Source organism: Eschrichtius robustus, chromosome 15 (genome assembly GCF_028021215.1).
Source record: "Eschrichtius robustus isolate mEscRob2 chromosome 15, mEscRob2.pri, whole genome shotgun sequence".
Classification (NCBI taxonomy): domain Eukaryota; kingdom Metazoa; phylum Chordata; class Mammalia; order Artiodactyla; family Eschrichtiidae; genus Eschrichtius; species Eschrichtius robustus.
Genome location: NC_090838.1, coordinates 84,307,423 through 84,323,099, shown reverse-complemented (window position 1 = coordinate 84,323,099; position 15,677 = coordinate 84,307,423). Strand labels below are relative to the sequence as shown.

The 15,677-nt window shown below is 45.1% G+C and overlaps 1 protein-coding gene across 2 annotated transcripts in view; it reads left to right on the top strand.

Annotated features, from left to right (window-relative positions):
• MERTK (MER proto-oncogene, tyrosine kinase) overlaps positions 1–15,677 on the top strand; it is a 114,931-nt gene that overhangs the window by 27,364 nt on the left and 71,890 nt on the right. For both annotated transcript variants that reach the window (XM_068564869.1, XM_068564868.1), the window contains exons 3-4: positions 5,237–5,337; positions 8,444–8,617. In XM_068564869.1, coding sequence (XP_068420970.1) covers positions 5,237–5,337; positions 8,444–8,617 — 275 coding nt within the window. The remainder of the gene's footprint in view (positions 1–5,236; positions 5,338–8,443; positions 8,618–15,677) is intronic.

Genomic DNA, 15,677 nt, shown 5'->3' with positions numbered 1-15,677 from the left:
CTCTCTCGCTTAGGTGGAAACACTCCCTCATCAGGTAAAACACTCCCTCATCAGGAAGGCACCAGCCTTGAGATCAGAAGACTTGGGGAGACTCACCCGCAAGCAAAAACAAAAGCTGATGTTCCTGTAAACTGACAGGCCCTGCAGATTTAGTTATTGGGTGATTTATGGAGAAGGGAAAGTATTTGATGTTTGTTTTCTTTGTAGTCTAGGTATTCCCAGTACTCTTTAAATTCTGGCATCTTTCCCAGTAGCTAAAGCTAGAAGGATTTTACTTTCTTCCTACATTTTCTTGGTAAACATGTTAAGTAGGTAGTTTGGGTCCCTGCGGGCTCCTGGCGCCTGAGACGCTTTTGTTGGTGGGGCCCCCGCAGGCGCTGCGTGCCGAGACCCTTGCCACAAGGCGGGGCGGGGTGCGGATGTGCGTCTGCCTGATGCCATTGCTGGCCGTTCTTTATCCTGTGACCCCAAAATGGAGTCGTGCATGAGAAATCAGCCAAACATCTAGAAAGTAAGAACCTAATTTGTTTAGCCAAACCATCAGCTGGAAAAGTTATTTTTAGCCATTGATCCCTGAGACTTTTGGACTTGCTTTATATTCAGACTTCCTTTCAGCTCAGGTTTTGTCCAAGATCCCTGAACTCAGGTGATCCATGGAATCCTGTCAGCGCCATTTGAACGATGGCAGGATAAAACAGGATGCTTATCAGTGGGTCGTCTTTGTATTTCTTTTAAAAGTATTTTTTCCATTTTTCATGGGTTTTTTTTATTGTGGTAACATACACATAACATAAAACTTACCATTTTAACCCTTTTTGAATATCCAAGTCAGTGGCCTTGAGTACGTTCACGTCGTTATGCCACTGTCACCACCATCCATCTCCAGAGCTCTTTCATCATCTCGAACTGAAACCCCATACCCATGAAACACTAACTCCCCGCTCCCCTTCCCCTCCAGCCCTCGGTAACCTCTATTCCACATTCTTTCTCTGTGAATTTGACTACTCTAGGCATTCATCCAATATTGGTCCTTTTTTATACGTCTTTTAAGAAGGCTTGAGAGCTTAGGTACTCCTTGCGAGCCATTTCTGAGCAGGCCAGCCTAGTTGTAATAGGTCTGAGGGCCAGAGAGATGCTGTGTGTCCTTGTAGGATGCCCTGGGGCTACGTCAGCTGAGGGGATGCTGGTGTGATGGGCTTTTGCAGCTGTTGTCCCACCGCCATGGCTCTCCCCAGGTGGTTCCTGTCTAGACGCTGTGGCAGAATCTGTGGTTTCTTTGGTCTTCCCCTGTTCAGATGTTTGACCAAAAGCTGATGGAATTCTTATACTTTTTTTTAAAGCGCCTACACATGGTAAAGTAGTCTAACTGTCCGAAAGTTAGCTCTTGCATTCCAGCCCCCTTGCTCTTTCCCAGTCGGGAGCTGAGGTGACCCATTTATTGGGTAACTTTCCAGAGATATTCAGTCCATGAGTCGTGTGTGTGTGTGTGTGTGTGTGTGTGTGTGGTGTGTGCATGCCCGTGCCAGGCCCCAGCATGGTATGTTAATCTAATAGGGTACTACTCACAGCTGTGGTTAAATCAGTGCCCAGAGTTCACAATTTTTGTGGCTATGGAAATGCTATTTTCAGGCGAATCATGTGGTCAGCTGTAATTACATCGTACTTCTCGTAGAGCTTTTTGATTTTCCTGAATTTAACAGTTTCCTTGCCTGTTGGTTCGCTGAATTGTCTAAGTTTCAATCGCTCATTCTCCCCCCACGTTTTAAAGGAAAATATGCATCTCCTCTCAAAATGACCAAATTCTCAGGACTGGTGTTTTTCCTTGGAGGTGCCAGTCCTGGAGCTGTCCCTTTTCCTCCAGCCCAGACACGTTGCCCCCCAGGTCTGGGGTCTGGCTGAGTCAACTTTGCTCTCATTTTGGGGAGCCTCGTTCCTGCTGATTTCCAGCTTCTGTTCCCTGGAGCCCAGCTCCCCCTCTTCCTGGCTTTACTCCGTCACCTTGGCATGGAGCCCAGCCTCTACTCACTTGCTGGCCCCTCACGTGTCTGAAAATGCCATGTTTTTCCTACCACCACCTTGAGGTGGTTTGGCCAGATACAGAATTTAAAAGGAAAATAATTTCCTGCTGTCATCTTGAAATCATTGCTCTGTTGCCTTTTCGCTCTCAGAGTTGTTCTCGAGAAGCATGATACTTTTCTGATTCAGTCGTAAATTACCTGCTTTTCTTTTCTCTGGAAGCTTTTGGGGGGTCTCCACTTTATCTTAGAGGTGTGACATTGCCTGGTGAAGCCCCTTGGTGGGTCTTTTCTCTCTTGCTGTGCTGCCCACCTAAGTGTCAGGTTAGGAAAGACCCGTATCTCCAGTTGCGGACATTTTCTTGAATCATGCCTCCCTCCTCCCCTTTCTGTGTTCTTCCTGGAACTCCTTACTCAGTCATCGTCCGAATGCCTAGGTTGCTATTCTGAGCTCAGAGCCTTTCCTGCTGTTTCTGCTGGGGAGGAGGAGGAGACTGGGGACCAGTCTCCCATCTCCAGTCCCAGCCCACACAACAGGCAACAAGCAACAAGAGAATTATTTGTGAAAAACATTTCCTGTGCTATAGGTAAGATGGATCTGGACTTGCTAATTAACGCAGACATGTTGTCCTTTTCACCCAGTGATGCTAAACCCTGCCTGACACGAATGAGTAAAGACCAAGCTTTGATCACGTTCCCTTTGCATTCTCCTGCTTTACTCCTGGTCTGAATTTTCCTTGCTGGTTAGTGGAAGGCACTCCTGGACTTTTCTCTGTGGTCTGATTTCTGCTGCCAAAGGTATACTGCTCCACGGTTATTGTGCCTGCTGGTTTCTTGGCTTCCCGGCGTGCTGTGCATCCCTGGGCTGGGTGCGGTCCCCCTGGGGATGTGCCCTGCCTCCCTCTCTGCCCTTCACTTCCTCTCTGGTCCCTGGCTCACTGAGTCATGCAGCAAGCCTGCTACAGCACCGGGGTCCCAGGCCGTGAGCCAGAGCCCGATCTTCCGAGGGCGTAGGTGTCCTCAGCCTGTCAGGTCTCATCGTCTGCTGCATCCAGCCCCTCCCCGGGTCTTGCCTCAAGAAAACGTTGCTTCTTGTAAAGTGAACTTGTGAAATGAGTAGACAGGTTCCTCTCTTCAGTAGCCGTAACCTTGGTTTCCCTTGGAACCGCTAAGACTAGACTGGTCAGCCGTGCAGAATCTGCAGGAGCTGCTGAAAGCCACGTTGTACCGTCCAGCCTCTAGGTGTTACCCACGATGGGCAGCGCATCATCCTAGACGCCTGCTCCCCTCCCTCTTTCTTCAGCCCCTTCCGGTCACCTTGATATCCTGGCAGGTTCTAGGGGAAGCGTCAGCTAGCCCGTTATCTGGAGATATTTGTCCTGTGAGGTCTAAAGAGACCGTCTTCTCCTGGTGACCTCTAGGCATTGTGACATTCAGCTCCTGCCCCAAAGCATGCGGAGACCGGCCTTTCCTTGACCCCTGCATCCTCCCCAAGTCCAGCAGTCATTCATCAGGTGCATTCCAGAATTATATCGCTCCTACGTAGGCACGAGGGGAGAGGGGAAGACAGAGTATTCCCAGTCAATGGGGCACTGCTTAGATTGGCACATCAGGAAGTGCAGGGGACAGGGGACAGTCACACTGCTGGATCCTGAGACCATCAAGGAGGTGATGTTAACCCGAGCAGCTCTGGTCCTCCTAGTTGTGACTGATGCCGTTCTTGGTGTGTACTTTCGTTACTCTGTTTATCATTGGCTAATGGGGGTCTGCAGAATGGTATTGTTGGGAGAAGCGGTATTTACAGTGTCCAGTGCTTGTTCTGAAAACTGTGGCTTCTAGAGGCCAGGGACCCTTCACTGCCGCCTGTCAGCTCCTGATGGTGATTGTACTGTGTTAATAACCCTGGCAGCTGCCCCTGGACCGGGATGGGGCCCCTTGTGACCTTGCCAGCTTCCTGGTCTCTTTTAAGCCTTAAGCCTTAGCCCTTGACAGGTTGAGGACAGATTTTATTTTGCTTTGGGATAAACTAGTTATATCGGGGAACAAGCTGCTAGGAAGGCAGGTGGACCCCTCCACGTGTTTCTTCTTTTTTCTTTTTCCTTCATTCACAGTCTTCTTGGCTGTGTCTCATGTGCAGAGAAGAAATCAGTGCTTTGGGGCTAATAAAGGCATCCTCTCTAGGAGAGCATCTGAGAGCATTTCAAAGTGTTCCCCATTGTCTCACCCCTTCCCACCCCGGCTAAGAGCGGGTTTCACGTCTGTGGTGTAACTCCCTGTTTGTAAACACATTGGGAAATTGGCAAGCAGGACTCTGAGCCTCTTAGAGCCAAGGCTGCCTGTTTATAGAAGATATCTTATGTTCATCCTGTAATACGAGGGAAACGAAAGGAAAGCAATTGATAATTAAATAATACGAATGTGAATATGTAAATGCCGGGTGTGACCACACCAGGAGAGATTATAATGAAGTCCGCAGTGACGTGCGCCCAGGCACATGGCAGCTGCAGACGGAGCGGTGCCGTCAGTGATCCACCTTCCGGACGATGACCGAGTCACAGCCAAGTTCCAAACAGGACAAGGGGATACTGGCCCTCCATTTTCACGGTCCTGGGAAACGAGATGGATATTAACACCGGGCAAAATACTTTGTGTGTGTGTACAATGGGATTAGGTTCTAGTCTCAGAAGGTCGTTCGGGATGCGGAAAAGTCGCCCCTGGCCCCTGAAAACCATGTCGCCCCCAAGTTATTGTGACCATCCGAAACAACCCCACAGATTTGCAAAATGCCTTGAGGGGTGGTACTCTGATATAGAGAACCCTGGTACAGAGCCTACCATGGAAGTCCAGACAAGTGACAAAATATGTGTTAGGCCGGGTTCTTCAGAGAAACAGAACCGGTAGAGGACACACACACACACACACACACACACACACACACACACACAAGGAGAGAGCGAGAGAGATTTAAGGATTGGCTAATGTAATTGTGGGTGCTGTCAACTCTGAAATCTGTGGGGCTTCACAGAAAAATATCTTTCCATCTAGAGTAACGTTTGACCAAATATCTGGGTACCGTGACCTAGCCGTGTTGACACACACGTGACACACGTTAGCCATGTTAATCATCACCGCGAAGGACAAAGAAGTTGAAGAATGTTCCATTCCTATAGTAGGAACTCTAAAGGTCGTCACGATAAATATCTTTGTGTTTCTCCCGGAAGCATAACCAGTGTGCAGCGTTCAGACAATGGGTCGTATATCTGTAAGATGAAAATAAATAACGACGAGATCGTGTCTGACCCCATCTACGTCGAGGTGCAAGGTGAGTCCAGGGGCCACAGGGGGTCCAGTTGCCACAGGGCGGTTTGTTGTAGAGCCTGCACTAATTGCTTTGTGTATAATGCTCCAGAGTTCGGCATGCCCATTTGTTTGTTTGTTTTTTAATTGTTTTTATTGAGGTATAGTTGATTTACAATGTTGTGTTAGTTTCAGGCGTACGGCAAAGTGATTCAGTTTATTATATGTATGTGTATGTATATATATATATATATATATATATATATATATATTCTTTTTCAGATTGTTTTCCCATATAGGCTATTACAAAATATTGAGGATAGTTCCCCGTGCTATACAGTAGGTCCTTGTTGTTTATCTATTTTATATATAGTAGCATATGTATGTTACTCTCAAATTCCTAATTTATCCCATTTGTAGCACCGTATGCAAACCTTGCAAATCCATAAGCACTGAAATTTTACAAGGCCATCTTCTTTGTAGACTTTAGGTAGTTATGAAATTCGCTTAATTCTTAGAGATTTAGCTCTATCCTACGCACTATGGCTGAGATAAAAAGAGATTGTGGACCTCCTTGTCCTAAGGTTATTTACAATTTAAAACAACTGAAGTCTTTTCATGTTAAGAAACAAAATGCAATCTATTATCCAGTTCTCAGTGCTGGCACCAGACGCCACTCACCTGGTCAAGTGCCAATTTGTTTATTAGTCAGTATCTTTTACTGTCTTGCTTATGCGGACGGTGAGATCAGGGAGAGTGAGCAGTTTTCTTGATTGGGCCAGCAGCTCGGCCTCGGATTCCTTTTTAGGCCCTAGGATTTGTCGGGCGTGTGATTCAGTGCAGTTCGACGCCATGACACGAGATGGGCTTGGTGGGGGACAGCTGGGGCAGCAGGCAAGGAGAAGGCAGTCTCTGCCCTCAAGGAACTTGAACTCTCGTGGGGAAGGTGAGCTGACGCACAGGTGAGCCAGGCCAGGTGGGCCTGGGCCCTGCATCTCGGGGTTTGCACGTCTGGTTCGGCAATGGCAGGGCCTGTCAAGAGAGGCTTTGAGGAGGAAGCATCTTCATTATCACCCCAAGTGGCCACTCCCCACTGTCCTAGGGGCTGCCCTCCAGGGTCTCTGCATCCCTGCTCGCTGAGGTGCCCCATCAGCAGAGCCTTCAGAACAACTTTTCTGCTTTCTCCTGACCCTCCTCATCACAGGCTTTAGAGCAGGTTATTAGCTTTTCAAGGAAGTTCAATGAGAAGCATCTCCCATAAAAAGGCTGCTGTGCTACCCATTGTTTTGCAGACCTGAACTTGATACCCTGTAATGCTGCAGGAGGCCTGAGGGAAGGGCCCCCCAGCGGAGTCTCTTGTGGAGCTCTGCTCTGAGCCCATCCCAGGCTGTACAGCCAGTGCCACAGGGATCTGTCCGCATCAGCCAGAGGGGAGGGTTCCTACATTTGCTGCTAATCTGAGAAAACTATTCAGAGGACATTTCACTTGTAAAATCCCAGAAAAAGTGCCCAGGGCAGGAATGAGTTAGGTCCAAACGGAGTTTTGCAAAACTTTGAAACATGAAAAAAGAATCCCATTTTACCACTCCCACATCAGTCCTGCTGGGACCAGATCTGTGAGCTTCCAGTCCCAAAAGAACACATTTGAAACGTCTGAGGCCCGTTAGCTTGATCTGTTAAATTTTTGTCACATGCCCCAAATAAGTACCAACTGGTTTTCTCTGAGCTATTCTTAACGTCCCTTCCCTATAACCCCGGTTCTGGAATCATACTGGGAAGTCTTGGGGTTGTAACTGTGTAACTCTGTCTATACTGTTTTCATGAGAATGTGCTTGGAAAAGTGTTCAGACCTGTACAAGTGTACAGATTTTAAAATTTATTATCCCTCACCTGAAAGTCTCACACAAAAGAGGTTGTCCTCAAAAACAGGCAGACCACACCGGTCAGAATGGCCATCATCCAAAAGTCTACAAATAATAAACACTGGAGAGGGTGTGGAGAAAAGGGAACCCTCGTATACTGTTGGTGGGAATGTAAATTGGTGCAGCCAATATGGAGGTTCCTTAAAAACTAAAAATAGAGTTACCATATGATCCAGCAATCTCACTCCTGGGCATATATCCGGAAAAGACAAAAACTTTCATTCGAAAAGATACATGCACCCCAGTGTTCGCAGCAGTACTATTTACAATTGCCAAGACATGGAAGGAACCTAAGTGTCCATCAACAGATGAATGGATAAAGAAGACGTGGTGTATATGCAATGGAATATCACTCAGCCATAAAAAGAATGAAATATTGCCATTTGTAGCCACATGGATGGACCTAGAGATTATCATACAAGTAAAGGAAGTCAGACAGAGAAAGACAAATATCATATGATGTCACTTATATGTGGAATCTAAAAAAATGATACAAAGGAACTTATTTACAAAACAGAACCAGACTCACAGACATAGAAAACAAACTTGTGGTTACCAAAGAGGAAAGAAGGGAAGGGATAAACTAGGAGTTTGGGATTAACATATACACAGTACTATGTATAAAATAGGTAAACAACAAGGACCTCCTGTATAGCACAATATAGTTGATATTGAACTATATTCAATATCTTTTAATAACCTGTAATGGAAAAGAATCTGAAAAAGAATATATTTTTATATATGTATAACTGAATTACTCTGCCGTACACCTGAAACTAATACAACATTGTAAATCAAGTATACTTAAATTTAAAAAAGAAAAAAAAAATGGGTAGACTCTTATGTGGCTTTGTTTTCACTTTGTGTTTATTGGTAAGGAATCCTGAAAACCTGCCAGCCTTTCCCAGGAGTTTGAGCAACACCTAATTTCAGAACTGCCAGGCCTCCCTTCTGAAAAAAACAGTTCTGAATCACCATTACTCCTTTGGAAAAGTGTCCTAGAAAACTGGCTAGAGCTAGGCTGGCAGGAATTAGCCTCTTTGTTCTTTCCTACCCAACTTCAGGGAGGTAAAAACTGGCCGTTTCAGACCTGGGTGGTGGACAGAGAAAGCTCCTTCTGCCAAGCTCCGGTGTGGTTTCCATTCCCCTGGGGGCTGTGCCTTGGCCTGTGGATCTAAAACCTTCTTTCACTCACCTCTTCCTCTGCAGGACTTCCTCACTTTACGAGGCAGCCTGAGAGCATGAATGTCACCAGAAACACGGCCTTCAACCTCACCTGTCAGGCCGTGGGCCCCCCTGAGCCCGTCAACATTTTCTGGGTTCAAAACAGCAGCCGTGTTAATGAACTTCCAGAAAAATCCCCCTCCGTTCTGACTGTTCCTGGTGAGTCTGAGTTGTGGGATTTGCGTACTGTTTGCCCTGGAATGGTGGAAGGGAGCGGAAGTTTGATGAGAGCTGCTGTGCATGGCAGCAGGTAGTCGAGGCGGATAGAACCGCAGGTGAGGCAGCTGAGGATAGGGGCCAGGTTGGGGGGGAGGCAGGTGGGAATCTCGGGGGCAGGACTGGCGCGTGGGGATACGCCCACCACGGGTGTCTGTGGTTAAGTTGGCAGAAGTGGCCAGAGTCCTTGAGCCTGGGCAGCGAGAGTCCTTGAGCCTGGGCAGCGGGAGCCCTGCTCACGTCTTCCGTGGCAGCTGTGGCCCTGCTGGCTGGCAGGGCTTGCATTTCAGGAACCACTGATGTGACGACCTCAGCGAGGTTTGGCGGCAAGGAAAGCGCATGGGTCACGGGGGTGGCTGTGGGAGGATTGAGTCACCGTGAGGCCGTGGCTGCCCTGATGGTCAGCGGTCATCTGATTTCCATCTGAATGGGCGTGCCCTGTCTTCCTTGCCGTGCTCCTCCAACGGTGCTCTCAGGGTCAGTGCCACTGATGTTTCTGTGCTGCTGAATCCAAAGGGCTCCTCTCACTGCATCTTCCAGCAGCATCTGGCAAGGTTACCACCCCCGATCCTTCCTTTTTTCACACACTCAGCAAACGTTCTGAGGGATGCTGCAGGCCAGAGGGGACCTTCAGGAAACGCTGTCTTCCTGGCTTCCTTCCTGCCTCCCGACTCCTCCTCTTCCCTTGACAGGAGTTCTGAATGTGGGAGGGTGCCCTAGGGCTCAGTCCTGGACCCACGTCTGAGAGTTCCTTTGGGCCCCTGGCTTCACGACCATCTGTGTGATGACAACCTTGAACTTCGTATCTCCAGCTCAGACCTCCCTCCTGAGCTTCAAGCTCCTTGCTTGGCATTTCCACTTACTGGATATGGAAGCGTCTTAAAATGAGACTCTTGATTTCCCCCCAAGACTTGCTCTGCCCCAGAGTTCCCCATCTTAGTAAGTGATATCACCATTTGCCCATCCTTCCTTCCTTCTCCTTTTCCACACTGAATGCATCAGCAGGTTGTCAGTTCTGCTCCTACAGTACATCTCAAATCTGTCTTTTCTCTGTCTCTGCTGCAGTGCCCTGGTCCACGTCACTGCCAGCTCTTGCCAACAGCACTGCAGTAACTTCCTAACTGGTCTCTTTGCTTCTAGCCTTGTCCCCACTCTCGTCCTCAATGGCAGTTCGTGTCCCCTGCCTGCTGGAACCCTTCAGGGGCTTCCCATTATCTTTGACTGTCACTCAGAGTCCTTCCTGCCCCCGCTCATAGGACCTGCGTGCTCTGGTCCCCGCTCAACTCTCCAGCCCAAACCCATCCCACTCTTTCCCTGCTTATTAAGCACCAGTCGCGCTGATTGTCTTTCATTTTCTCAGAAACATCACCCTTCTCCCTGCCTCAGGACCTTTGCACTTTCTTTCTGTCTGCTTGCGGCGTTGTTCCATCTGCCCTTCATCCCATGACACATCTCGAACATCACTTTTGCACAGAAGTCTTTCCTGGTCATTCTTTTAGTTCCTCCCCACTCCTTTATTGACTCCCAGGCATGTATTCTTGTGGATTTCCTTCATTGCACTGGTTACAGTCTGTAATTTCCCTGTTTATTAGTTTAGCTGCTTGTCTGTCTTCTTAGAGAATGTATACTCAGTAAGAACAAGGACTTTATCTCTCCCAAGGCAGTGCCTGACTCATGGTAATACTCACTGAATATTTATGCTGAGTGGACCAGCAAGTGAATGCCAGCCTGAGGTATTGTTTCTGAATCACCTTTCTTACTCCTGACTCCACGAGGAATATTATGATTGTCTCTGCCTTCATCTGAGTTTTCTTTGAGTTTCTCCAAGGAATTGATCATCAAGTAACTTATTTGTTCAAAATTAATTTTTTAAAAATACATTCCTCCCTCTCTAGGATGATTGCTTTGAAGTCCCATAAAGGAGGATTTATGGGGCATACAATGAAATATGTAGGTTAAATTGACATACAGTTAAATGCATAGCACTTAAGTGCACAACTCAGTGAGTCATGATAAATGTAGACACTCACGTAACCACCACTTCAATCAAGATATAGAACATTGCTGTCACCCCAGGAAGTTCCCTCTTGTTCCCTTCAGGTCAGCACCTACCTCCCATAGGTAACCTTGTTCTGATGTTTATTATCATAGATTAATTTTGCCTATTCTTGAAATTAAAATAAATGAAATCATAAGGTGTCTATTCTTTTGCGTCGGGCCTCTGCATCTTTTGAGATGATCTATGGTTTTTCTCCTTTCTTCTCTTCGTATGGCAAATTACATTGATTTGATTTTCAAATGTTAAACCAATGTTGCATTCCTGGGCTAAACTCTGCTTGGTCATGATGTGTTGTGGTAGTTCCCATTTGCTAATATTTAGTTAAAGATTTTTGCATTTATGCTTATTCTGGGGTCACACCAACTGCGTGTACTGCAAGTCAGTTCTGATCTTAATTACTAGGAGTTAGTGCAGACCCCACGGGTTAAAGACAATGTCTGCCACAAGTCTGCCCTCGCCTCAGCTGCCAGCCACAGTCTCAAGGGGGTCCCTAATCCACCTGCACTTCTTACTGACTGGCTGTAAACTTAGAGGTTTCTATGACCCCCTTGGGTTCGATAATTTGCCAGAACAACTCACAGAATTCAAGAAAGTTCTATACTTATGACTATAGTTTTTTTTTTTACAAAGGATACACATAGGATGAAGTCTGGGAGGGTCCCAAATACAGAGCTTTCATACCCTTCCCTGCCCTGATGTGTGGAATCAAGATGTGTCACCTCCTGGCGCATCAGTGTGTTCACGGAACAAGAAACTACTAAGCTTTGGGGTCCAGAATTTTTATTGGGGTTTCATTGCGTGGGCGTAACTGATTAAAGCGTCAACCATGTGATGGAACATGATCTCCAGACCTCCCTCTCTTCCCTAGAGGTCAGGAGTTTGGGCTAATATCCCATGGACCAAAGTCCCAACCCTCCCATCACATGATTTAGTCATTCTGGTGACCAGTCCCCATCCTGAAGTTATCTAGGGGCCCATCCTGAGTCACCTTGTTAGCGTAACGAAGCCACTTCTCTTACTCAGGAACTAGCAAGGGACAAAAGCCAGTCAGTCTTTATCATACAACAATGTTCATGAAGGAAACTGTTTTATAATTTTGTTTTTGTTTTTGTTTTGTATTGGTAATGTCCGTTTTGGTATCTGGGTATTGTTGACCTAATAAGACATAGTTGGAAATTGTTCCCATCTCTTTCCTGAAAGACCTTGGTAGCATTGGTGTTATTTTGGAAAGATGTGTGTGAAGTTCAGTGGAGGCTGTAACCTCTTGTGTTTTGGATGCTATATTTTTGATAATGCAGTTTGCATTACCTTTTTTTTGGCTGTGTTGGGTCTTCATTGCTGTGCGCGGGCTTTATCCAGTTGTGTCGAGCAGCTGTGGCACGTGCGCTCAGTGGTTGTTGCTCGCGGGCTCTAGAGCGCAGGCTCAGTGGTTGTGGCTCACCGGCTTAGTTGCTCTGCGGCACGTGGGATCTTCCTTGACCGGGGCTCGAACCCATGTCCCCTGCATTGGCAGGCGGATTCTTAACCACTGCGCCACCAGGGAAGCCCTGCATTACCTTTTTGATGAAGGTGAATGTATTGGTTAATGTTGAGTTTGAGGTTAACTGAAATCTCCAGATCTTTTTTCTCATGAATTGCTGCAAAATCAAAGCTTTCCTGCTTCTTGTTTATTTAATTATTTTGGAATTTCAGCCTACCGTGTGACATTAATCCTCATAAAAACTTAACTCATTGTCCCAGCCTACTGAGGCCATTTTGAACCTTGATTCTCTCATTGGGTTAGCAAATTCTCTCCCTGCGTCCTGCCCCTGCCTTTTTGTCTCTTCCAAGTCATTGATGAAAATCTAGATTCTAATTTAACCAAGGGCAGAGCCCTGTGACCTGCTAATTAAGGCAGCCTCTGAGTTGACATCAGTTCATGAAATCAGCTCTCTTGGCCACTGTTCAACCAGTAGTAAATCTGCCTGATTTTATTTTTTCCACGGTTTATTTTTCCATCTTCTCTTCTGAGACGTTCCCTGCTATATTGGACTAGTAACTATCCTGGAAAGACTGGAAATCAATTTGAAATTCATTTTGAAATCAGACCTGACTTCTCCTTGGTGAGCTGAACTCCATGACAGTTTTCCGTGTCCTAGGCACCAATTTGATAACCTCCTTTTAAGTTCTGCTGTGGATTTCTGTCTCTCTCTGATTCTGTACTTGCCAAAATCGGTATCATTTACTTTATGAAAACGGGGATAACTTCTGTCCATCTCTGATCATCTAGAACTTTTCCTCTTCTGTCTCTTTTCTTAGAAAGTACAATAGAAGGATCTGCAAATTTTAATACCCAAGGCTATGTATAATTTGTCTCAGCTTGGTGATCTGATTTATTTGTAAATGGCCAGATATACCATTACGACTGCCACCTATTTGGGGTTTTAGATTCTTTACAATCTTCATTTTACTTTCTTTAATTTGAAGATTTTTTTCCTTTGGTAGGGAAGATAGAAGTAAAACAGAAATTGAGCAGTTTATAGCCTAATAGTGTGCTTTTTAAAATAAACTTTAATGGGATGTGGTTACATGAAGCTACACATGTGATAAACTTACATAGAGCAACACACACACAAATGAGTCCATGTATAATTGGCAAAATCTGAATAAGCTCTATAGCTGGTACCAATGTCAGTTTGCTGGTTTTGACATTGTAGTTATTTGAGACGTTAACATTGGGGAGGTAGGGTGAAGGATACATGGAACTCCCTGTCTATTTCTTTATATCTTTCTGTAAATAAATAATTATTTCAGAATAAAACTTTTTAAAAACTTTATTTTACATAATTACTAAGTGCTTTTATGTTAAAAATGTAGAAAATTCAGTATTTTTGCATCTTATTACACATTTACAATTACAATGGAAACACTAATGTGATTCTCTCCAAACTTTCCCTGTAAGTATATACATGTTTGTGTGTGTGTGTGTGTGTGTGTGTGTGTGTACACACATACATACACATCTATACGTGATTTTCCTTCACGTTAGAATGATAATACGTGTGCAGATTAATTTCAGCCTTTTTATTACACAGATAATATGTGAACACATATTCACTGTAAAACATTCAAACAATTGTGACATGCCAAAACAAAATGTGAAAATGTCCCTTTAGTCTCCATGCATTCATTCCCTCATACAGAGGAAACCACTGTCAACCATTCATTCACTTCCTTCTAGACCCTTCCTAGTCCTTCAGAAACACTCATATATGTGCAACTATGCCTCTCCAAGACACGTAGACCTTTCCATGTAGGTTGTCACGGGCCTGTCTCATTGTTTGTGACAATTGCGACGGTCCATGGACGGATCATAATTTATTTAACCACTCCCTTGTTGATGAACATTCAGGTGGTTTTAATTTTTGGGGGGTCACTGATGCAGACATCTTTGTACCCGTATGTATTCCTCTTCCATAACTGTCATCCCTTCCCACCACATGGAAGCACACCCATCTGCTTGTCCGCCTCCCCCGTGTTGTTTAATCAGTGTGACTATTACATATTAATCATTCATTAGTTTAAGCCCACTACCCAGCACATTGCCCGGCACATCAGAACTGTGTGGGTGAATGAATGAACAAATGAATGAATTTCAAACAGTTCCTGAGTCTTACGTCCCTTCACTGGGACAGAGACATAGTGATGGTGAAGTAACTTGTATTCATGTCACTAGTTTTGCATTTAAACTCTTTCTTACCTCTTTTGTCATTTATACCTCTAGTGAGTTCCGTGAAATGGGTAGAACAGGATTTTTTTTACATCCATTTTGCAGCCTCAAAGGGCTTAAAGAAGTCCAGGGAGAGAGGGCCTAGGGCGTAGGCTTCCTATGCAGACCTTGCTCTGGGCACATCAAGGCACACCAAATCAGCTACGGCGGACTGTCCCCAAACGCCAAACTTTGTAGCACTGTGAAAGAACTATATACAAACTTATTCTTTTTTTTTTTTTTAATTTTTTTCTTCCTGTTTTACTGAGGTATAACTGACATACAGCACTGTGTAAGTTTAAGGTGTATAGCATAATGATTTGACTTACATACATTATGAGGTGATTACTACAATGTTTAGTGAACATCCATCATTTCGTATAGATACAAAATATTTCCTTGTAATGAGAACTCTTAGGATTTATTCTCTTAACCACTTTCATATATAACATACAGCAGTGCTAATTAATCATGTTGTACATCGCATACCTAATATTTATTTACCTTATAACTGGAAGTTTGTACCTTTTAATCACCTTCATCCAAATCCCCCCTCTCCTCCTCTGATCTCTTTTTCTATGAATATGTTTGCTTTGAAGTATAATTGACCTACAACATTATGTTAGTTCCTGGTGCACAACATAGTAATTTGATGTTTATGTACATTACAAAATGATCACCATGAAACTATGTCTAGTTGCCATCTGTCACCATACAAAGACATTAAAGTATTATTGACTGTATTGCACGTGCTGTATATTTCATCCCCATGACTCATTTATTTTGTAACTGGAAGTTTATACAAATTTATTCTTATTGGCATTTGTTTTTAATTTTGAGGACACTTTAGTGTGATACCTGAGCCCCTCCCAGTAAGAGGAGGTCATGTTTAGGGAACTAGGTGCTGAGGCTGTTCTGACCCAAGATGCCTCTGGGGCCCTTTGTGCCCAGGCAGCGCCTCCCATGCTGATGTAAATAAAACCTGAATGTTTGCAGGTAGGCACCCTGCTATCTTGGAATTAACCCTGAAGCAAACTTTTCCCATCCCTTCTACCAAGAGGATGCTGAGTAGGGAAGTGGTTTAAAGAGCCCTGATTGTTGAGACTGTTTGGAGCGGGCACATGTTTGAACAGGAAGGTCATACGCTTTTCCCTCTTGATACCAGTTGTTTTTTTTTTTTTTCCTCTGTGATGTAA